Source organism: Meriones unguiculatus, chromosome 4 (assembly GCF_030254825.1).
Source record: "Meriones unguiculatus strain TT.TT164.6M chromosome 4, Bangor_MerUng_6.1, whole genome shotgun sequence".
NCBI lineage: Eukaryota > Metazoa > Chordata > Mammalia > Rodentia > Muridae > Meriones > Meriones unguiculatus.
The window spans coordinates 138,190,701-138,216,195 of NC_083352.1; the positions used below are offsets into that span (position 1 = coordinate 138,190,701).

A 25,495-nucleotide genomic window follows, 5' to 3' on the forward strand; every position below is an offset into this window, starting at 1 on the left:
CTGTCCTCTTGCTCAGGGAATGGGAAGGCCCTTTGGAAAGATTCTGAACTGATGTAAGGGCAATGGACCTTCAGGCTTTTGCATTGATGCAGGGTGCTGTCAGAGACCTTAGCGGAGAAAAATTCCCTTCAGGCACAGGAAATACTCAGAAAGCCGTAAAGCCCCACTGTGCCTGGCATGAGAGGAATGGGTAATTTATTCAGTCTTGAATGGTATATTATGAGCAGTACACAGTAGTCTGAAATTCAACGTTTGTCACCAGTGTTACAGTGGCTTGACCACAGGAAAAAGGCATGGAAATAAGTACTACAATAATTTACATTTCTTGATAAAGTAGTTTTCAGTCTGTTTCCTGTGAAGCAGATTGATGAAATATATTCTCCTTAGTAAGTATGCTTTTTACATTTGTTAATTTGAGCTCCTTTAGAAATTTAGAGCTTTTTAGAGTTATAATTATTAATAACTAGTTAATAACTATATTCTTTGGGTGTGACTTAGTCTCCTAGTCCTGTCTGCCGTCTGTTCGTCCACATTTATAGTTTAGTTTTGCTCATCCCAGGATCCTTTTTTTCAACAACCTGTCCAGGTTAGGCAGTGTTTAAAGCTTCTCTAGTGCCCTCTACTTATTTCTCTGATGCTTCTTGCCAGCATCTTTTTATGGTTAGTTCTTTGAAGGTAGGAAGTATGTCTTGCCTAATGTCCCCCTATTCTTAGATTGTACCCAAAGAATAATACATCTCTTAACTTTCATCAGAAAACCCTCTTATTGTTGTACATGATGATTAACAGACCTTCAACTATCCAAGATGCAGAGGATAAAAGACAGAAGAATGCTCCATAGTAAATGGAGCATCTATATAAGCTCTTCTCTCAAGGCTTAGGGATCATTGGTGAAAAAGGGCCCAAAGCAAACAAATAAAACAAGCAAATAAACAAAAAACAACCAGAAGTTGGTAAATACAAAAAAACTGTCTTCTACACACAGCAGGGCAGTGACACATATGGTATCACATCATGCATAAGACTTTTGCAAGTGGCACATGCCAGTAATCCCAGCACTCTGGAAGGCATAGGCAGGTGGATCTCTGTGAGTTCAAAGCCAGCCTGATGTACAAAGTCCAGGACTGCCAAGGCTACACAGAGAAAAGCTGCCCTGAAAAAAAACAAAACTCAAAAAAGAACAGACCTGTACAAGCTCAAGACAGGCCAAATTCCAGCATAGAGAGAAGTGGCTATGAAATCCCACTGGCAGCTGGGAGACTTGGTAATTGTAGCTCCGGGAGAAGAGGTCAGTTTTCTTTTAGAGTAAGCTTCTGGTTAAGTTGACCACGCACCAGTTCAAGGCCGCACATCCAAGAAGAATATTTGTACATCACAGATAACACTTAAAGGGTTAAAGCAAAAAAAAAAAAGGGGGGGTGGGTGGGAGTCGGGGACACAAAGTTGGATATGTAAAGAGGAATGAAATGGAAAGAGTTGGATGGTATGAATATGATCAAAATGAGTCTGACTTTTTCAAAGAACTAATTAATACACATACATGATAGATCTCTATCTTTCCATTTATTCTCTAGCTCAGAGTCGAAATAAAGCAAGATAGACATTTTTCAAAATAGCTAGGTAAACGTTTCTTAATCATCACTATGTGTGTCAGTCAGTATTAATGGCAAATCTAGTGTGTGAAGGCCAGGGATGCTGTCTGAATTCCCTCAGCGTGTGAAGGCCAGGGGTGCTGTTTGGATTTCCTCAATGCACAGGTCTCCTCAAACGGAGCAACCATCCAGTGAGACACGCCAGTAGTGCAACTGCTGAGAAATCCTGACCCGGATGAAACAAAAATGTCACATTTCACTCAGACACATGTTCTTATTTTGGAATAGAGCACGCATGATACTGAATCTAGAAGAGCAGAGAAAAGTACCTCTCAGTGTTCTTGCATTTCTTGCTGTCTTTCACATTGGTTTATTCATCATTACAATGATCTTTTATCATATATTTTATAGAAATATTGTCTTTGTTTTTAATTGCTGAGTAGTATTCCACTGTGTAAATGCATCACAATTTCTGTATCCATTCCTCCATTGATGGACATCTGAGCTGTTTCCAGATTCTGGCTATTATGAATAAAGCTGCTATGAACATGGTTGAGCAAATGTCCTTGTTATGTATTTGAGCATATTTTGGATATATGCCTTGGAGTGGTATAGCTGGATCTTGAGGTAACACTATTCCTAATTGTCTGAGAAAGTGCCAGATTGATTTCCAAAGTGGTTGTACAAGTTTACATCTCCACCAGCAATGGAGGAGGGTTCCCCTTTCTCCACATCCTCTCTAGCATGTATGAAGTCTGCAGGCAAATGGTGGGAACTAGAAAAGATCATCCTGAGTGAGGTATCCCAGAAGCAGGTATATACTTGCTTATGGTATATACTCACTTATAAGTGGATATTAGACATATAATATAGGATAAACATACTAAAATCTACACAACTAATGAAGCCAAGCAAGAAGGAAGACCCTGAGTAAGATCAGTCCTCACTCAGAAAGGCAAACAGGATGGACATTGGAAGAGGGAGAAAAGAGGGAACAGGACAGGACCACACAGGGCCTCTGAAAGACTCCACCTAGCAGGGTATCAAAGCAGATGCTGAGACTCATAGCCAAACTTTGGGCAGAGTACAGGGAATCTTATGAAAGAAAGGGGAGAGAGAAAGACCTGGAGGGGACAGGAGATCCACAGCGAAAGCAACAGAATCAAGAAATCTGGGCCCAGGGGTCATTTCTAAGACTGATACTTCAACCAAGGACCATGCATGGAGATAACATAGAATCCCTGCACAGATGTAGTCCATGACAGGTCAATCTCAAAGTGGGTTCCCTAGTAATAGGAACAGGGACTGTCTTTGGCAGGAACTCAGTAGCTGGCAGTTTGATCACCAACCCCTAAGGGGAGAACAGCCTTACCAGGCCACAGAGGAAAACAATGCAGTCAGTCCTGATGATACCTGATAGGCTAGGGTCAGATGGAAGGGGAGGGGGACCTCCCCTATCAGTGGACTAGGGGAGGGACAAGGGAGGAGATGGAGAAGAAAGGATGGGATTGGGAGGGGACAAGGGAGGGACTTCAGCTGGGATACAAAGGGAATAATCTGTGATTAATAAAAAAATAAATTAATTAAAAAAGAAAAAAGAAATACTGTCTAAATAAATTGTGATAATGAGCAAGAAAGCTTAAATTCTGTATCTGGCATCTGGCAATTAATAGTATTCCAATAAATGCTTGAGAAAAAACAAGGCCACAATTACATCAGAGACAGGACTTAGTGAGGAGAGATTAATGGAATTTAAGATGAGTAGTTCCTAGACATATCCTTCTTTCTAGGTTCTGTGCCTTATTCTTTATTTTTGAGAAGGGTAGACATTGACCAGATCGAGAAAGGCGAACATACGTACTTTTTGTTCTTCTCTCTCTACAGCAGCGTTGCATTTTTCTATTCCCCAGTGCCTCATAAGGTCCCTGATGTACCCGAACAGGGTTCCAATCACATATCCCACGTGAGTGAGAACGGGGATGTGGGCTGGAGGTCGCGGGTAGGACTCAAAGATAGGCTTATCCCAGTAAGGTGGCTTCTTATTTTGCTGCAAACACAAAGAAAATACAAGTTTAGCAATTTCTCATTAAAAATATAGTATGATACCTATATTTTTAAACATTTGACTTTTAAAACTTGAAGAGCACATTTGAAAGTATTAAAGCTTCTTGAAATATATTGAAATTTGATCATTGAGAAGTAAAACATATAAATTTACCTTATAACCTATAGTGAAAAAATTGATACAAAAATCCTAACACACAGGCTATTTGGTGAAAAGTTAGTGAGGAACGGATGCTCTTAAGTTCCAAATGGGCCTCCATGAACTTCTTAATTCTGAACTTGGGCTCATCCCCTCCATCATCTATGTACGTGGCAGGAGCAACCAGCTCTCTGTACTGCTGTTTCAGGTTGAAAGAGAAAAATGCTTTGTACTTGGTATGATCTGTAGATCAAACTAAGTTTAACTGTGTCTGTGAAGCCAACAAGCAAGCATCTTCCTCTTTCAGGAATTAATGTCTCAGTGGAGAGACTTTCAGCATCAAATTGTTCCATTCTTGTTACACTGACTTGCTCACACTAGCTTCATCAATACTGGATTAATGAGTAAGATAGCTCAGATAGTTTCCTTATTGTATTATTTCACTGGAAATATACAAATGCTTTCTTAACAGATGTAATATTCCTTTGTTAAACTGAAGTCAGTAAAACTCTTAGGAAGGACTTTTCTTTTTTCTTTTAAGATGAGAAGGGAGGGGCATACCTCCTCTGTGCTTAGCGTGCACAAGGCCCTGGGACTGACCCTCAGTGGGCATGTATACACATACACACACACACACACACACACACACACATATACACACACAGACACACACAGACATACATACACACATATACAGAAACACAAATGTGACAAACATACACATATACACACATACACAAACATACATACACAAAATACACACACACAAGCACACACATACACACAGACACATACACAGATGCACATATACATACCAATAGACACACATACATACAAAAACACACACACTCACTCACAAACACACATCCACTCAAAACACACACAGAAGCCCATACATACACAAACACAGGAGAGGGGAGGGAGGAGAGGGATCTGAAATCGATGAATTCTATAGATTCTCCTACCGTTACCGAGGCAGGTTGCTCTCTAGGTGAGGCAGCCGTGGCCGTGGCATACTTCCTGCTGCTCAACATCAGGGTTAAGCAGGAGAACGCATTTGACAATGAGGAGCAAAGGAAAGCCCAGGCCTTATTCACTCTGCTAGGCAGGACTCTTAGCTCTGTAGTCCACTCTGGGATGGTGAAATGACAGTAGAATCCAGAGGGGAAGCTCACTGTCCTCCTCAGAGTGGAATGCAGGCAGAGTTTTACACACTGAACCTTTTCTTCAGCACTGGCACAGGGATACCCTCTGTGTCTACTGCAGCAGTGAAGTCAACAGAGAAACAAAGCACTGTGAGTGACATGCTACAAACTGTCTAATATTATTCTGCATTCAGTATAGAGGCTGCTGTGTGTGTGTCCATTTTCCTAATAGTATCATAGGAACCCAATAGGTTCTTTGAATATCTAACATAATAGGTAAAAATATACAAAGTACAAGTTTACAAAGTGTTTGAGAATTGTAAGGACATTAAAATGATGTAATACTTATTCAAGATAATTTATGGACTATCCTCAAAGGCCAGTGAAAGTCTCTAATAGTAAGCCATAACTTACTGCCTCCTTCAACATTTTCACTTTGCCTCTAAGCATGGGAAACGCTTTCTCTGAGTGGGTGTGTCTGCAAAGATGGGCTTCTCCTTCCCTTCTCCAGTTCCAATCTGGCTGGAGGATATGCCATTCTGTCAGCCTTCTTATCAGGCTCCCAGGCTGCTTCATAAAGGTTAAACAACACGAAAATGTGGCTAAGAGATTGGGAGTCTTCCGTCCTCACTGACGGCCATTCCCAGGATAGAGACTGCACTGGGCTTGGTAGGGAGGGCTACACCCCCAACTCTCCCCCCTCCCCCTCTAGACAGATACGACTTCCATGTCAAAAGAGGGAAACCAAGATCTCCGAAGGTTATTGCGCCCCAAAGTCCTGTTCATAAACCCAGAGACATGGCAGCTGTCCCCTGGCTCACTGTGAGACAATGGCTTATTGACTTCACTGAGGTGGAGAGTTTGACAATGAAAAAATAAAGTTTCAAAGCATTAATACTTCAAATGCTTGAGTTTATGTGAAATAGAGAGCAGGGGAATCCAGGATGATGATATACCCCTTTTAAAAAATGGAAGCTTCAATGATAGGGTGGAAGGCAGCAGAGGTTCCACAAAATTGCAGGCTAAACTGGAGGCAGGAGTCATTTTACACAGAGAACTAGGCACGTGCACAGCTAAGAAGAGCCCTCTTGGGGGCAAACCTCAAAGGCTGGCTTCAAAACTATACCCCCAAAAGTCGTGATTTTTATTGAGTCAGGTTACCAGGCAGCTTGTGCCTTGTGGGGATATCTCAATAAAATCCCTGCCTGGTAAGTACGGAGACTAGCAACTGAGAGTGATGCATACTGAGGCCAGTAGCTCCGCAGAGTGACTGGGAAAGATGACAAACAGGAGAGCCCTTCTGTAACTTGTCATTTCAATGCAGCTATAAAGGTAGATATGAACAGTGATAGAGCTTTGTGTTCTGTGGCCAGAAGTCTTATGGAAGTAGCTCAGGGAAGCCAATAAAGCAACCAGACACACAGACACACAGGCACACACAGATAGACACACACACACACACGCAGACATACACACAAAAACAGACATATACACATAAAGATGCACACACCGACACACACAGATAAACATGCACAAACTCTGGGTCAGGGTATACTTTTTATGCAGAGGAGCGTCAATTTGTTATTATTATTATTTTTCTTTAATTTTTTATTTAATTTTTATTAATTACACTTTATTCCTTTTGTATCCCTCTATAAGCCCCTCCCTCCTCCCCTCCAGGTCCCACCCTCCCCCCCTTTCTGCATGCATGACTCTCCCCAAGTCCACTGATAGGGGAGGTCCTCCTCTCAATGTTTAATTAGTAAAAAGAACTTGAGCTACATAAAGACATTTAGGAAAACATAATCTATGCAAACAGTAAAAAAGAGTTGACAAAAAAACAAAACAAAACAAACCAAAACAAAACAAAAAAACAGCCCATGGGAATGACCCAGATGTTGAACTTAGCAAAGACTTAATGCATCTTAGGAGAAAAATAAAGCTCTTTAGGATGAAAGCAAGTGACTTTAGACAGTAGTTTAAAACCAACTTAAAAAAAACAACAACAACCAAACAACAACCCAGAAAGCAAAGGCAAATGTCACTATAAAATTATGAACATATATACATATTACAAATATGTCAAAAGAAGACCTGCTGGAAGAAATTAAAAAAAAAAAAAACATGATAGCAGTGTTTGACCAAATAAAAGACTCATGAGAGAAATGGGGACTAAGATGGTGGAGCAGTGGGGCATGCTGACATATTCCTGAAACTCAGCTACTGGGAGACTGAGGCAGAAGGGCCGTGACTTCAATGCTACGGCTGGTAACGGTGGAGACTCTTTCAGTAAGGAGTATGATAACTGAGATAGGTAGAAAGTTGGCATGGAGAATCAAGTGGAGTATTTCAACTGAAAGTCAAAAAGTCAGGAAATATTAAGATTTAAGAAACCAAAGCCTTAAATCCAGAGAAAAAGCAAAATAAAGGGAAATGATCAGGACCTGTAGAAATGAGATACCACTTAAAACAGAAACATTTACTTACTCTGAGAGAAAGGAAAAAAAGGAGGAAGAAAAATAATAGTAAAATGTTATAAGACTATTGACTTTGCAGCCAGTCCTGGAGATACCTGATAAAACAAAGTCAGATGAAAGGGGAGGAGGTCCTCCCCTATCAGTGGACTTGGAAAGGGGCAGGAAGGAGTTGAGGGAGGGAGGGATGAGGAAGCGGGATACAGCTGGGATACAGAGTTAATAAAATATAACTAATAATAAAAATTTAAAAAAGACCCCCCAAAATTTAAAATGAAACAAATATCTGTGCTTGAGATATTTTTTCTTGTTTTATATATTATATGAAAAATACTTATAATTTTTTTTTAAACCTAGGGGGTTGAATCCCTCTTTGTATAACCTGTGATAAAAAAGTAACTGGCTTCTGGAGTTTAGCATGCATCCTCATACTGTTGAAATTTTATGTGCTTTTTTCCTTGCTTTGTGATAATTGAGTTAGGAATGGACTTCTAAAATTATATTTAATGCTGAGCACCTACTGGAAGCAACCCACACCCTTGGCAAGTGGTCAGCAACTTTGCTACCTTCATCATATATGCGTGTCTCCTGGCTGTGCCCCATCTCTCGCCCTGTGTGTGTGTTTGATGTGTGTTCATGTTTTTAATGAAAATAAAAAAAGAATATTGACAGAGAATCCCCCAATTTTGATGTACATTGATTACGTATTTAGATGCTCATTTCTATCTAAATAAGAAGTAAAGCAAACTGATCCATTAACACAAAAGTGATAGTAAAAATTTGGGTGATAAAAATGAAGAGTAAGAAAAAGTAACTCATCACATCCTAGTCACTACAGGGAGGTGGATAGCCTTCCCTCAGCAGGCGTGATGGCGACATATGTCAACGCAACACATTCCAAGTCTAGTAAGATGGGGAATTGTGGATTGGAAAAATGATTGAAAAGCGAACATAAAATAGTGATATTACAAGAGAATTAACAACTGGAAGAATTTATGAATAAAAATGAATATAAAATAAGGGTATTGCAAGAGAAGTAATAACTGGGAGAATTCATGAATTGTTGGCATGATGTTCTTTCGCACTGTGTAGTTTAAAGATTATCCCTGGATTACTCAAATGCTGATTTCTCTGTCTCCTCCCTATATTTGGTTCCAATCTGGACACGGCCTTGTAATGCTTATTCGAAGATTCTTCTGCTTCAATTTGTGTAAATATTGCTCCTCATTTTTTTTCTGATTTTCGATAAAATCTGATCAGCCAGTGACTGAGAAGAGGGAGAATAGGGTTGGACTTATGATTGTAGTAATGGAAAGAGAGAGAAACAGACAATAGAAATTTTGGCCATGAGGTGAGGGTCCAGGAGCCATCACAAGAAGATGTGTGGAGCAGAGAGAGTAAGGTCAGCACTAAATACAAGTATCTCAGGGATTTTGGCAGGGAAGTAGCCAGATTATTTTAGAGAATTAGAATTGATTAATAACTGCTCAGCTATTGTGCATTGAAGCTTGGTGAATAAATCAAATAGTCTTTGTCTCAGTTATCTGGAAGCAAGCCAGGTTACAGAAAACCCTGGCATTTTTAAACCTGTGGTTTCAATGTATGGCAGAAAGCTATTAGGAAAATAATCCAGAAAATTCTTCAGTCTAAAAGTTTCAAACAGCAATTCAAATACAGTTACCTCCACTCCCAAGAACAAAGGAAGATTTTATTATACAATCATGAAAATGTAATCTGTACATAATCCTCTTTTTATAGTGAATTATTTTATAGACATTATGCAATATAATATATGCAAGTTTATTATTGAACTTGTTGACAGACACATACTAAATAATAATGGCATAAATAACTTAAATATGAATTACCCTATATTACAGTAAGGAAATTATGCATGGGGCAGTGAGAGCTCACAGAAACTGATGAATATAACAAGAAATGGTAAATAGATATCAATGAAATCAACATTTCTCTGTTGCTTTTTGGATTGGTCCATGTGTCTGGACATACACATACATGCATATATTATGCATATATTAATGATATATATGCATTACTTAGCTTCTAGACTTTCCTCTAGCATCTTCAAAAGAACATAGTTATTTAATGTAACAATTATGATATTTTAAAATTTATAAAATAGACTGATGTAATATTAGAATAATAAGAGCACAGGAAGAAGGAACAGTGTATTAAAGGAACAGTTCTGCATCTCACCAGGTTTGCATATGCATAAAATGAAGTACATTTTGACAACATGTGTATCTATATTTATAGACATGTACTATACACATGTATATGCATAAATGTTTATTTTTGGAGTACTGTGTCTTAAACCCAGGAGCTTACACATAAGCGGGAAAGTGCTTTACCACTGAGCTACATTGCCAGTCCAGTAAGTTTATGTTAAGTGACAGAGAAACCACTAAGAAAACTCAAGAATCCTTGCTAGAGCAATAAGACAGTTGAAGGAGATCAAGGGGATACAGATGGGAAAGGAAGAAGTCAAAATATCACTATTTGCAGATGATATGATAGTATACATGAGTGACCCCAAAAACTCTACCAGGAAACTCCTACAGCTGATAAACACCTTCAGCAAAGTGGTCCGATACAAAATTAACTTAAAAAAATCAGTAGCACTCCTGTATACAAAAGACAAAAGGGCTGAGAAAGAAATTAGAGAAACAACACCCTTCACAATAGCCACAAATGACATAAAGTACCTTGGTGTAACCCTAACCAAGCAAGTGAAAGACTTGTATGAAAAAAATTTCAAGTCTCTGAAGAAAGAATTAGAACTAGATATGAGAAGATGGAAAGATATCCCATGCTCATGGCTTGGCAGGATTAACATAGTAAAAATGGCCATCTTACCAAAAGCAATCTACAGATTCAATGCAATTCCCATCAAATTGCCAACACAATTCTTTACAGACCTGGAAAGAAAAATTCTCAACTTTGTATGGAATAACAAGAAACCGAGAATTGCTAAAACAATCCTCTACAATAAAAGATCTTCTGGAGGTATCTCCATCCCTGATCTCAAGCTGTACTATAGAGCAACAGTTATAAAAACTGCATGGTACTGGCATAGAAACAGAATGGTGGATCAATGGAACCGAACAGAGGACCCAGAAATAAACCCACACACTTATGGACACCTGATCTTTGACAAAGATGCCACAACCATACAATGGAAAAAAGACAGCATTTTCAACAAATAGTGCTGGTCTAACTGGATGTCTTCATGTAGAAAAATGCAAATAGATCCATACTTATCACCCTGCACAAAACCGAAGTCCAAGTGGATCAAAGACCTCAACATAAAACCAGACACGTTAAATCTGCTAGAAAAAAAATTGGGGAATAACCTAGAACTCATTGGTATAGGAGAAAACTTCCTGAACAGAACACTAACAGCACAGGCTCTAAGAGCAACAATCAATAAATGAGACCTTATGAAATTGAAAAGCTTCTGTAAAGCAAAGGACACAGTCATCAAAACAAAGTGACAGCCTACAGATTGGGAAAGAATCATCACCAACCCTTTATCTGACAGAGGACTCATATCCAGTATATATAAAGAACTAAAGAAGCTGAAAAGCAGCAAACCAAGTAATCCACTTAAAAAATGGAGAACAGAGCTAAACAGAGAATTCTCTGTAGAGGAATACCGAATGGCAGAGAAGCACTTAAAGAAATGCTCAACCTCATTAGCCATTAAGGAAATGCAAATCAAAACAACCCTGAGATTTCACCTTACACCCATCAGAATGGCCAAGATCAAAGACTCAAGTGACAACACATGCTGGAGAGGTTGTGGAGAAAGGGGAACCCTTCTCCACTGCTGGTGGGAGTGTAAACTTGTACAACCACTCTGGAAATCAATCTGGCACTTTCTCAGACAACTAGGAATAGCGCTTCCTCAAGATCCAGCCATACCACTCCTAGGCATATACCCAAAAGAGGCTCAAGTACACAAAAAGGACATTTGCTCAACCATGTTTGTAGCAGCTTTATTTGTAATAGCCAGAAGCTGGAAACAGCCCAGATGCCCCTCAACTGAAGAATGGATGCAGAAACTGCAATGAAAAATAAGGAAATCATGAAATTTGCAGGTAAATCGTGGGACCTGGAAAGGATCATTCTGAGTGAGTTGTCCCAGAAGCAAAAAGACACACACGGTATATACTCACTCATATAAACATACAACATAGAATAAACCCACTAAAATCTGTACATCTAAACATACTAAGCAAAAGAGAGGACCCTAACTAAAATGTTCAATACCCACCCTGAAAGGCAAAGAGGATGTCCATCCGAAGAAGAAGAAAATAGGAAACAACCTAGGAACCTGCTACAGAGGGCCTCTGAAAGCCTCTGCCATACAGACTGTGAAAGCAGATGCTGAGCCTGATGGCCAACTGACAGGCAGAGTGAATGGAATTTTATGTAAGAAGTGGGAAATAGTAAGAGCTGGAGAGGACAGGAACTCCACAAGGAGAGCAACAGAATAAGGAAATTTGAACACAGGGAACTTTCGATAGACTCATACTCCAACCAAGGACTATTCATGGAGATAACCTAGACCCCTGACAATGCAGCCACTTCTGATGAGAACTGATGGACTAAGATCAGAAAGAAGGAGAGGAGGACTTCCCCTATCAGTGGACTCAGTGGCTGGCTCTTTGATCACTTCTCCCTTGGGAGGGAGGGCACTTTGCCAGGCCACAGAGAGTGAGGATGCAACCAGTCCTGATGAGAACTGATAGGCTAGGGTCAAATAGTAGGGGAGGATGACCTCCCCTATTAGTGGACTAGGGGATGGGCATGGGGGGAAGGAGGGTGGGGCTGGGAAGAGACGAGGGAGAAAGCCACAATTTGAATAAATTTTATTACAATTTGAATAAATTGTAATGAATAATAAATCAATAATTAAAAAAAAAAACCCAGGAAACGTAAACCCACAATAAAAAGGGATTGGAGGAAGCAATCCCATGGGGCGACAGTGTCAAGCTGGATAAAGGCAAAGCGAAACCCAGCCGCTATGGAAGCACAGATTCATAGCTGCAAATACACTGAGAGCGGAAAAGGTTGTATTGTGAGAACAGCCTCCATGAGAAAGCTGTGATGCTTTCTCATTGGCTTCAGACCAAAGTGTGCTCAGAAACAAAGAGGCATTTTGTTTTGTTATAAAGAATCATTTTGTAGCAGTAAAATTGCAATCCACTACCAAATGCAACAATGACAAACATATGTACTGCTAATAAAATCCACAAATACATAAAACAAAACCTGACAGAAACGGAGGAAAAACAAATTCTACTCCAGTATTCTGCTCTTAGTAATAGATAAAACAGCAGACATCTATAGAACTCTTCTCCCTCAAATAGAAAACTACACACTTTCTCAAGAGTGTGTATAAGCTAGCTATAAAACAAGCTCCAATAAATTTAAAATAGTTGGAATCATGCAGTGTACATTTTCTCCAACTACAGTGAAAGTAAAAATAAATAACAGAGAAAATGAGAAATTTACAATTATGTGGAAATGAAACAGCACATTCCACAATTGGAATGGGTCAGAAAAGAAATCAAAGAAAGTTAGAAAATATTTTGAGCTCAGTAAAAGTGAGCACACACCCATACTTATTGGATATTACAAAACAGTGCTTCGTGTGAAATGGACAGCCCTGGCGCCTATGTCAGAAAAGAAAGACCTCAAATTAATACTCTGTCGCTTTACCTCATGACACGGGAAAAGTAGAATAAACTACAGCTAAAGCAAGCGGAAACACAGAAAGCAGCAAAAATTACAATGAACCTAAACAGACAATAGAGAATTTTGTTCTTCAAATAGCTCATGCCTTTAATCCCAGCACTTGGGGGCAAAAGGGCAGAAGCAGGTGAGTTTCTGTGAGTTCCCTGGTTTACAGAGTTTCAGGAGAGCCAATGCTGCGCAGAGAAACCCTGTGTCAACAAGCAGAGCAGAGCAGAGAAGAGCAGAGCAGAGCAGAGCAAAGCAAAAAGACAAACTTATCTTGCTAGATGGAACAAAAGCAAGAATGCTCAAAGTCAGGAAGGAACAGGAGACATTGCTGCTGACTATTCTGAGGTGAGATCATAACGAACTATAAGCTAGCACATCAGAGCACTTAGGAGATGAATAATCCAAGGAAGATTTTGATCTGAAATCTGATTCATAAGGAAAACCTGAGCAGACCCATAACAAATAAAAACATTAAACTACTGATTTAAAACTTCTAGAAAGGCCAAACCCAGAAGATGTCACTGGTCAACCAAGTATTTATAGCAACTCTTTTTTAAATTTATTTATTTTGTATTTAATTACAACCTGGTTGTAGCTGCATCCCTCCTCTTTTCCCAGCCCCACCCTCCTTTCCTCCCATTTTTCCCTTGCCTCTTTGTCAGGAAAGGGGAGCTCCCTTTCCTGTCTGTTCCAGCTCATCAAGTTGCATCAGGACTGGAACAGGCAATCCTGCCAAGGGACAGTGATCAAAGCTGGCAAGTGAGTCTGTGTCCATTGCAACTCCCCTTCCCTTACTAGAGGACCCACATGAGGCCTAAGCTGCCCATCTGCTACATCTTTGTAGGGGGCCTAGGTCCAGTTCATGCATGGTCCTTAGTTGATGCTTCAGTCTCAGCAAACCCCTCTGGGCTCTGGTTAGTTGGCTCTGTTGGTCTTCTTTTGGAGCTCCTGTTCTTAAATAGTTTTAAAATATTAAAGAAAAGAAAACACCACTCAAGCTGTTACAGAAAAACAATATTATCCTTGGATCAAATACTGTAGTGGTAAAAGAAAACTTTGGTATCTCAAATGTTTTGATGAAAGTTAATTTTAAAATCATGTGGCAGGTAGAAGTTTACACATGTTTATCCCTTCTCCACACGGTCAAGCTTTCCTGGCTGTCTTGGGTCACTTGGCTATGGTTAGAACTGGCGTGTGTCAGACTGAGGCAGCCAGAAACTGGACATGCAGAAAAGGGTGGGAGAGTGAAGGGGTGTGAAACGATTTTTGATGAACTTGTTGAGACGCTGAATCTACGATGCCACGCACCGCTCAACATGTGAGAATGACATTTGATATCATTTAATATCCGTATTTGAGTTTTTCATTACTTTACAGCTGGGAGTATTCTTTAATCAGCGGCCGGCCCTTCGTGAGCGGGGCCAGACTTAGGGTGCTGCTGGACACGGAGGTACTCATCCCGGCGGCTTAAACCTTCGCTGAGTGCTGTCCCAATCGCCGAAAGTAAGCCGCCCACGACTAACGTCAACCGTGGCCAGCGGCAGACACTTTCAAACTAGTCCTTTCCGCCTCAGAACCCTCCACTGCAAACAGCTGAATATCCGAGCGGAGGCTGTTACTGTTCTCAAGCAAGTACTGCGGCATGCGAAGCTGCTATTGCTGAAGGCATACGAATGACGGTGCTGAGGACGGCGGCAGGGGCTGGTGTAAACTGCTGAATGATAGAGTTCTACCTTACTTGGGAGGGTCTTGCGTGCCTTTTAAATTGCATTGTTTAAGACTTAAATTCCCTTAAGAGTTTTGGGAATTTTTAGAGATAAGTAGTTGCCTCTACATCTTGCCAGATCTTATGTCCATCCTATTCCAACCAACCTTAGATGAAACATAGTTTTTAACTGGGCACCTGAACTGAGGGTGCCCAGACATTCTTTCTCACTGTTCTATAAACAAGACACCACAAAAGGCTATTTACATACCTCTCTATTGATTAGGTATAATACTTAATCTAAAGTGATAGTAAATAATTGGAGCACATGTATAGTGTACATAAAATAACAGCACTTTACGTATTATCAGGAAAGAGACTTGAATACCAGCCAGGTTTGCTATCTTTGATTGGTCCTGAAAACAATCCAACATGGCTACTAAGTGATGAATGTATTTAGACAATAGCATTGTGTCATGTACTTTACAGATAAAGAGTTAGATACACTTTATTCATCCTCATGTCTCAAATTAACTAGTTATTCAGAACTAAAAGAGTTGTTAAACCCTTTATTTTCTTCTTGCCTAATACTAGTACACAGAAATTCAATTGTTTTATACATTAATTTTAATTGAAATATATTTTATGTAATATATTCTAATTAGCATGTTCCTTCTCCCAGCTCCTCTCAGCTCCCCCTCTATGTGTTAGAAATAAGCAAGTAAAAAATAAAACTTTTGACAAACACTATTTTAAGTAAAAGCAAACAAAACACAGCACAGTATTCTGGCTTGTATAATGGGGACAAAAATAATATTGGAAAAAAATGAAATCCAAATAAACTCTAAGTTTGTCATAGTTTATAAATATTAATTTCATAATGATTACAGAGGTATCATGATTTAAGATACTAGAACAACCAAGGTCAAAAGGGTTACATGAATTTTCTGTCTTGTCTTTGTATCTCTTTTATAAATCTAAATTATTTCAAAAATAAAAAATACCTAGAAGTTATATATATAATTTCAATGTATAAAATTATATGTTATAAATTATATAAAATTATATAAATAAGAGAGTTGCTTCTGTTTCAAATATGTCATCTGATTCCTCATGCAAATAGTCATATTTGATAAAGTTTTGTGGGCTCAATACTTTCCTGGTAATATTATTTCTGAGCTTTAAGATGCCTGGTATAATTAGTCACTACTGTTGGAAGTGTTTTGAAGATGCCGAATTATAGAGAAATTGCAGTTGATAAAAATCCAAGAGAAGCCTCTCATTTAGTAGACCCCCATAGGACCCTAAAGGATTGGTGCTCAGCAACCTGGAGCTTAGACCATTAGCATACTTTAATTCATAAAATAGTGTAGAATAAAACTTACTTTTTATACTGTATCAAAGCTATACCATCAATTTTCTCTGTCCTGTTTTGTTTTTATTCTTTTATTTGTATTTTAAACTCAATGAAGCCTCAACAGGTATTTGTTGTTTAATGCTCTGTCAGAAGGTGGATAGGAAGCGTCAGAAATATCAGAGAAATGTTGAAATTACTGTGGGAATTTGGAGAAAAATGTCATATTGTTCAGAAGAAGGAGGGAATGCTTCATCAAACAGGTAATAGTGAACCAAGAGTTTGAATGATGGACCAAGATGAGAAGGGCATGGAGCAATGTGTATAGAGAAAGAACCGAGAGAGAAATGAGAGCTTTAGGGAGGTTTTCAGCCTCTTGGTGGACCCTTTCTTACACCCTGAATTTTCAAAATCTGTATTCTGTAATTGCTGGAGAACTTCTCAGTCCTAACACTGATGTAGTATTTATTCATAATTTCGAAAGTGCTCCCATAGAAATGATCAAGAACGTATGGGTTATTTAAAGGAGTTCTCTGCTTTTTTCAACTCCTGGGCATTCCCAGGTTTAAAGCCGTGACACGAAAGCCAGGGGTGGCATCTTTCCCATTTATCACTGTATCGCTGTAATTTTTAACCTACTGAATCAGCTTTTTAATTGCTGTAATTATATCAAAGCTAAAAGCAGTTTAACTTCCAGTAGATTTCCACATTCCCTGGGTGATGCCTGAAGCTGTCTTGGGGAATCATTCTTCACCATGAAACTGAAGTGTTTGGCAAGAGGCTAACACCCAGCCAGAGTCTCCCTCTCAGCATTCTAACCATTAAGCAACATCAAACTATGCTTATGTCATATTGTGCATCCGTTCCCAAATATTTTTTATATATATTATTTTTTATTTTTAAATAATTTTATACATTCACTTGTATCCCAGCTGTAGCCCTCTCCCTCTTTCCCTCCCAATCCTCCCCTCCCTCCCTCATCTCCCTGCCCTCTTCCAAGCCCACTGAGGTGTGGGGGGTGTCCTCCTCTTCTTCCATCTGGTCCTAGCTTATCAGGTATCCTCAGGATGGTTACAGTGTCCTTATCTGTGGCCTAGCAAGGCTGCTCCTCTCTCAGGGGGGAGGGGAAGCTCATGAGTTCATGTCAGAAACAGTTCCTGTCCCCCTTACCAGGGAACCCACTTGGATACTGAGCTACCATGGGCTATGTCTGAGCAGGGGTTGTAGGTTATATCCATGCATGGTCCTTGGTTGGATAAACAGTCTCATAGAAGACCCCTGTGCTGAGATATATTTGGACCTTGTGGGGCTCCCTGTCCCCCCTAGGATATACTAATTCCTCCTTCCTTCATATGATTCCCTACACTCTGTTGAAGGCTTGGTTATCGGTCTCAGCATCTGCTTTGATACACCGCTGGGCAGAGTCTTTCAGGTGCCTTCTGTGGCAGGCTCCTGTCCTGTTATACTTTAATGCTGTGAGTTTCTTTTAGTTTATTTGATTTTTACGTACCCCGCTCCACTCTGACTGTTCTTGCCATCTCTTCTCCATCTCCACTCCACTCTGACTGTTCTTGCCATCTCTTCTCCATCTCCACTCCACTCTGACTGTTCTTCTTGCCATCTCTTCTCCATCTCCACTCTATGTACAGATGCCCCTTGACCTGACTGTTCTTCTTGCCCTCTCTTCTCCATCTCCACTCTATGTACAGATGCCCCTGACAACCTTCAGACTAGTTTCGCTTCATGTCCTGAAACGTTCTTGCTACATAGAACTTTCCTAGTCTCAACATACTGCACTACAGTACTGTTCGAAAAACACTCCAAAATACCTCAGACACCATACAAAAAAGCAAATGTATCAAGGACAGGTAATTTAGTAAAATTTCTATTTGTTAATAAACATACAGCAAACATATTGCTTGTGAAGACAATACCTTCTTCTGAAACTATGAAATTTAACATTGGATTTTACACTTTCACTATCAAATATATTTTATGCACTTATCTACTAAAAAGAATTTTGGCAGCATTTGAACTAGAAAACCAGAAAGCTTTATGTCGTCTTTCTCAACTCACGTACTTCACCTCATCCTGTCTTCCCACCTCCCCTTATACTTTAGCCTTCCTTCTTCTCTTGATGCAGCTTCTACTGTACCCAAATTTATGTATTTGTTTACACATATAAATATGTTGTTGCTTAGATTCTCCGAGGCTTCACAGCCTAAGAATGCTTATTTTAACTAGATAAAAGTTCATTGAGATGTATAGACTTTGGGTCTGGTTAATTTTGTTATGTGATGTTTATTTTATATTCACGTTACATTTTTAAAGTAAAATTTACCTAAAAACCTGCATTTATTTAAAATAAGGAATTAACGTTTGTTTTCTCTAATGAAAGATTTAGAAGTATTTTACTACTATTGTCTGTGTGGTAAAGACTATTTGTGAAACCCTCTTTATTTCCTAGCTCATCACAGTGATTTTACATTTTCACACCCCTTGCAGACAAGTATGGCTGAGTTCTAGTTAGTATGACGTAGGTAGAAAAGCAAAGTTCCGTTTCCGTACGCGACCTAGCCAGCATTGACTGTTGTTGGCTTGCAAGACAGAAAAGGCAGGCCTTAGGGGATGCAGCAAGAAAGACCGCTCCACTCCTCTGTGGCTAGTGTACCAAGGTCCGGAGAAGCCCCCAACATGTACCTGGTATCAGGGACTATTTATGGGTGGATACTTCAAAGAGTGGCTTGCCCAGGTTATTCAGGGCAGGGGAATAAGAGGAGTTTCTGCTTTGATTCCAAAATAGGAAGCTCCTGGAGAGGTTTAAGCAATCAATGGCCTACCCAGATATATATATATATATATTCAAAGGTTCCCTTGGAACATTGTACGGAGAAAGAATTATCACAGAGTCCATACATTCAAAGATTCACAGTGTTTCTGATAATTTCATATCTCTTCTATAACCATATTGTAAGAAAACTCAATGAGGCCAACTTATTCTGTTGATTCTGACATGCAGACACCCTGTCTCCATGGCAAAAGGCTAGTTTCTTAATCTGCACAGACATGAAGCAACAGCAGAGACAAGTTTTGAACAACAATATATGGTATACATTAGAAATATTTCTTCATATTGCTGGCAGCTAATGAGTTATGGATGTGTTTTAAAATGAGTGGGGCTCTTGGAGGCTTGGGCAATCATTTGCTTAAGATAAGTGATCTGTGTTTGGTTTGCAGCTAACATTTTGCTCTGAATTCAAATGATTCTCCTCTCTTTGATGCTAAGATAGTGCACTTGGGGCATGCCCCAAATGTCTTATCCCCCAAATGTCTTATCCCTTGTGGCTAGACCAAACGGAGAGGTGCTGTTAGGCGGAAGCACCCACCAATCTGAGCCTGAAAGAGAACCTTCTATTTTTCTTTGGACTTGATTGCTGTTCTCTTGTCCTGTGTTTATTATATCTGGTTCTTTGTTTCAGACATCTATTTCCTTTTTTTCCTCTTCACTACTGGCACCCCACAAACCTTGGTATCCTTTTTTAACAGTTTTCCTATAATTAAAGCTTTTGTGTTAGGCAACAAACTATCTTATTTTGTGTGTGTGTGTGTGTGTGTGTGTGTGTAAAACTTCCCCTTCTACAGAAAGTATGTATAGTGTGTTCAAACAACAAATTCACAGCATATTTTACTTTATTTTTTCCAAGCTATAATTATAACATAATGTTTTCCTGCCCATGTATCACATAATATCGGAAAAAAAATCAGAACATGTTTTACTTTAACAAGCTTTTCCTGTACCCACATATCACCCAGGGGTTGGCACTCTCCCATAGGTAATTGGTTGGGCCAGGCATTGGTTGGGAATTCCCTCAATCTCTGCTCTATCTTTATTCCTGTACATCTTGTAGGCAGGGTAACTTTTGGGTAGAAGTTTTTTGGGGGTGGGTTGGTATTCCTCTCCCTCTGCTAGGAGACTGGGCTAGTCAGTGGGTGTCCTCTTCAGTCTCTATGGCCTCTGTACTAGGAGTCACTGCTTGAATCCCCTCATATCCTCCCAGAAGCCAACCTTGAGTTAGGTCTGCAGCTTGTCACAGAGATGCGCCCACCCTCAATTTCTCTTTTCTTTACAACCCGTAACTCCAATTACAATTATTTTATTTCATTAATTGCAGAAATATAAGGTTTTATGTGCAGTTTTTATTTTGAAAAGGGAAAAGAAATGTATTTATTTTTATCAGATGCAATTTTACAATACTGATTTTTAGTGGTTCTTAAAAATTAGCATACAGAGTGAAGAGTTTTATTATAACATTTTCATATATACTTCACATTCGTTTACTGTCCTTTGCTCCCATCTTCTGCTCTACCCTGCCCCTTCCTGCCTTCCCATTCTGCTGGAGTTTCTCATGTGTTTCCCTATCTTAGCCTCTCTTTCCATTGTTTCATGATCGCCCTTCTAGTTTTTATGATATCAGTTGTGAAACTGTGTTGCTTGTTTGTTTGTTTTTTAAAAAGGAACGTCCCGGAACTTCCCAGGAAGGGCCTTGAACTGAATATCAATATACTGGCGATAGCTTGAAAAAAGAGGCAGCCTGACTAAAGGACTGTTCCTCATTTTTAGCAAGATAAAGGAGGGGTGGGATTGGGAGGATTTCTCACCTCAGAAGGCCTCCCAATAGCTGGGTTGTTCTAAAGACAAAATTAAAAGTAGCTCTTGCTCCCATTGGGACTGAGAATTTGCAACAGGGTCGTTTCTCTGGTTGAGAGTCAGTAGGTGAGGCCTTCCTTTACCTGGCCAGATGCTGATCTATAAATTGGTTCTATTAGAAAGTAAGTACTTCTGTGCTAAGAAAAGTCTCCAAAGTCAAATGGGCTTAGGAAAATCTATCGTGAAATCAATCAGAAGATAGTCTAGGTCAAAACTCACTGAAAGATACACTTTATATTTGTATATTTTATTGTAAATTTTACCTCGAATAAAAAAACAAACTATGGGTGTGATATGCATGCTGAGTGGGTTAGGGACAAAATGTCATGACTCTAGAACTTCTGTAATACACATGTAATATGTGACTTGATGGATGAGTAGAGGAAGAGATAAAGGGGTAGATAGATATACAAGAGAATATAGAAAAATATCAGTTGTAGAATGCAAATGATAGATATCTGAGCATTCCTTATAAAATTTTAAAAAAATCTGTACGTTTACAAATAATTATAACAAATTGCTATAGTAAAATGCCTTTTGTCTAGAGACAAAACATTAGACAAAAGGACCAGCCTGTGCATGTAACTAAATGTTTAGTCAGATAACTTTGGTAAGACTATTTATTCATCTATAAAATGGGCACACTTTAATCCCATGTAGTTATTTGAGGCCTGAATAAATTGTATTTGTAAAGTTCTTAACTGTAGGACAATGTAAAAGTTTATTAGTTGACATTATAGAAAATTATTTTGTGCATTGAATTATTGATGGAAAAATAGATTTAACTGACTTTTCTTATAAGTCAGATTCTGAGGAATGCAGAATTTATTAGCACCTGTTGACAAGCCCACGTGTCTGAGGGATTAGCCAGCTTCTTTTTAATCCAGGCATATTTTGTTTTCTTCCAAGAGGCAGTAAGAATTATATTGACATGAATGAATTACATTTAATTTCTATTTTCATTTTCTTCAAAATGACCTACTTTTAAAAGTTTGATCCTGTCTCCAGGTCTGGAATACAGAACAAGTAGTGTCTGTATCCCCACAAAAGTGTCTGCTTCTTGGCCATCCAAAACTATCTAGTGCCTAGTGATTTTTACAAAGATTGAATCTCCTTTCCCTTCTTTTCTTTCCTCCCATCCTCCTTCCCTCCCCCTTTCCCTCTCTCCTTTCATCCCTCCCATTTTTCCTCCCTCACTTTCTCACCTCCCTCTGCTCTTTTTCTTTCTTTCTCTGACAGATTCTTACTCTTCAGGGTCTGGATGACCTTGAATGTCGCCTGAGCTTGGTTGTGGGTGTGGGCTACTGCTCCCAGCTGGAGAAGATAGTTGTTAATCATTCTCCAAAAGTTATGAGGACTGTAGCACGATTAATATTAGGGTGTAAACTTTGATGGTATAGTGTGTCCTGTGAGTGACTCAGCAGAGATTTTGTTTTAATTCAGTTCTGAAGAAGCCAGAATGCTTAGTGCTCTTGCAGAGCATTAGAATTTGATTTCCAGCCTGTCAGGTAGCTTACATGTTCCAGGGGATCTGGTGTTCTCTTTTGTACTCCACATGCACCCATACATTTGTACACACATAAACACACACACAGAACAATTGAAAGTAAAAAGGATAGAATGAAAGAAGAAAAATCATAAATGATGCCTAGGTTTTTAGTCTGAGACACAAGAAGGGTAGAATTGTTTGAGGAATGGAAAGAGGAATATCAGAAACTCAATTGTTTATAAGTTATGTTTAAGAACTTTTTGAATATACAAAGCCAGAGACTGCATAGGGAATCGTGTGTGTGTGTGTGTGTGTGTGTGTGTGTGTGTGTAATAGCTGTTTGTAACTACCTGTGCAGGTGAGACCATCTTGAATGATAGCAGTATGGGAGCCAATGCTCTCAATTCTCAATTGGAAAAAAAAAATGCAAGGGTTGAGCTTGGGTCGCCATTGTTTATAGGTCAAAGACAGGAGCAGAAAACAAGAGGGCTCCCTACGCGCTAACCTCAGAGTTCATTTGACTGGAGGTTCACAGGTGTACATGTTCTTTAACTCAAAATTGTTTAGAGTGAGGCGTACAGGTGATTAGTTCTCTGCCGTGTATGTTTGTGGCGGAGCAGTGCTGTGTGTACAAAGCTCTAGTATGTGAGTTTGAAGTTATTCGTGAAAATGACCTCACATTTTTAGTAAGAACCAAACAGCAAGAAAAAAGCAACCCGTAATACCCATAATCCAAGCTAACACTATCTTTTAATGTTGAGTGCTGTGGGCCTTGCCATAATGGTAGTAATAAATCTCATTCCTAATACTGTTTTATGTTTAGACAGGCAGTGTGAATGAGGGAGCAAAGCCTTGTGATTAGGGGCTGGGCATACCTAATGTCCAAACTTTGTTTTGGTTGTCATAAGCTGGTAACCTTGATTAAGCTTTCTGTTTCCTTGCTGCTGAAGCGAGTCAAGTAGAAATATAGTGGAGTAGTGGATGTCAGAAAATTCCAGTGGCCAAGTGCTTTGAAGGAGCTCAGTGCGTGTGGAGAGTGTTGTAATTTTATTACTTGTTACCTGCATTTCAACACTTTCAGCTACAGAATAACCTGCAGCAGGAGTCTGTGCTCACAACAAGATGCAGGTCTTTCCAGGTGAATGGACTCAAGAAACAGTTCCTTCCTCGCTGTGGCCTTGAGAAGGGACCTATGTTCTTAGCACCTCAGTTTCCTTATCTACATAAAAATGAAAATACATATCATTTAGCAGCATTGTTATAAGAATCAAGTGAGGCAAATTATGTTAGATTACGACACTAAGCAGTGACTGAGCATTTATCACCCTTACCGCTGGTGCTGCACGGATCTCAGTAACTAGATTCTTCAAACTACATTCCATCCTGATTTTGCACTTCATAAACACAACTGAGAAAGTGCGTCTTTCTTTCTTCCTTTCTTATCTTTAAAATGTTTATTTATTCATTTTTACATCCCGGTCACAGACCCCTCCCTTCTCTCCTCGTCCTACCCTCCTGCCCTGTTTTCCCTATTCTCCCTCCCCATCTCCTCAGAGAAGCAGGGCCCCGACCCTACAAGCTGGCATCAGAATGGAGCACATCCTCGTCTCCTGTGGCTAGGAGAGGAACTTCTGCCAGGTAAAGTGATTGAAAAGCAGGCAACAGAGTCCATGTCAGAGTCAGCCCCGTTTTCCTTACTGGGGAACCGATACAAGTACCCTGCTGCCCCTCAGCTACCTTTGTGTAGGGTCTGTACTTCTTTGTGGTTCTATGATAGTCCCTCCTTCGGCCCCTTACCACTTTATTCTAATACATTTTTCCCATTGTTGTCTCTGGATTTAGACTTTTTGAATGTTGGGTTTTAAAATATCATTATAGATTAATTTTTTCTCATTTCATGTTGTGAACTGTAAATATTTTCCTGGCCCATAATATAACTTTTGACAACTTTATGGGATTGTTTTTTTAATTTTTGTTTTGTCATTCAGAAAGAAATATTCGATTTTTATAAAGATAAGCTTTTAACCTCTTCTTTTGTTTATGCTATATTGCTAATGACTTTATGTAAATATTATTTTAAAACTATATTTTCCATTATTTTTACATATGGATTTATAATCACCTCTAATATTTACTGTATATTAACTTGTTAATATAAAAAGGAGCCCAGATGCCTCTCAGTTGAGGAATGGATACAAAAATTGTGGTATATCTACAGAATGAAATATTACTCAGTGATAAAAAACAAGGAAATCATGAAATTTGCAGGTAAATGGTGGGAACTGGAAAAGATCATCCTGAGTGAGGTAACCCAGAAGCAGAAAGACACACAGGGTATACACTCACTCATAAGTGGCTATTAGACACATAATATAGGATAAACCTACTAAAACCTGTACACCCAAAGAAACTAATCAAGAAGGAGGATTCTGGCTAAAATGCTCAGTCTCCATTCAGAAAGGCAAAGAGGGTGGACATCAGAAGGAGAAAACAGGGAAAAGGACAGGAGCCTGCCACAGAGGGCCTCTGAAAGGCTTCACCCTGCAGGGTATCGAGACATATGTTGAGACTCAGAGCAGAGTACAGCGAATCTTATGAAATAAGTGGAGATAGTAAGACCTGGAGAGGACAGGAGCTCCACAAGGACAGCGACAGATCCTAAAAATCCGGGCACAGGGGTCTTTTCTGAGACTGATTCTCCAGCCAAGGACTATGCATAGAGATGGCCTGAAACCCCTGCACAGAGGTAGCCTATGGCAGTTCAGTATCCAATGGGCTCCATAGTAATGGGGACAGGGGCTCTTTCTGACATGAACTCAGTGGCTGGCTCTTTGATCACCTCCCCCTGATGGGGGGGCAGCCTTACCAGGCCACAGAGGAAGACAATGCAGCCAGTCCTGATGAGACCTGATAGGCTAGGGTCAGAGGGAAGGAGAGGAGGACCTCCCTTTTCAGTGGACTGGGAGAGGGACAGGGGTGGGGAAGAGGAAGGGTGGGATTAGGAAGGGTGGAAGGAGGGAGGTACAGGGGGGATACAAAGTGAATAAACTGTA

General features: G+C 39.6%; 1 protein-coding gene across 1 annotated transcript in view; it reads right to left on the reverse strand.

Annotated features, from left to right (window-relative positions):
* Sptlc3 (serine palmitoyltransferase long chain base subunit 3) overlaps positions 1-25,495 on the reverse strand; it is a 110,954-nt gene that overhangs the window by 79,666 nt on the left and 5,793 nt on the right. The window contains exon 2 of the mRNA XM_021642551.2: positions 3,454-3,639. Coding sequence (XP_021498226.1) covers positions 3,454-3,639 — 186 coding nt within the window. The remainder of the gene's footprint in view (positions 1-3,453; positions 3,640-25,495) is intronic.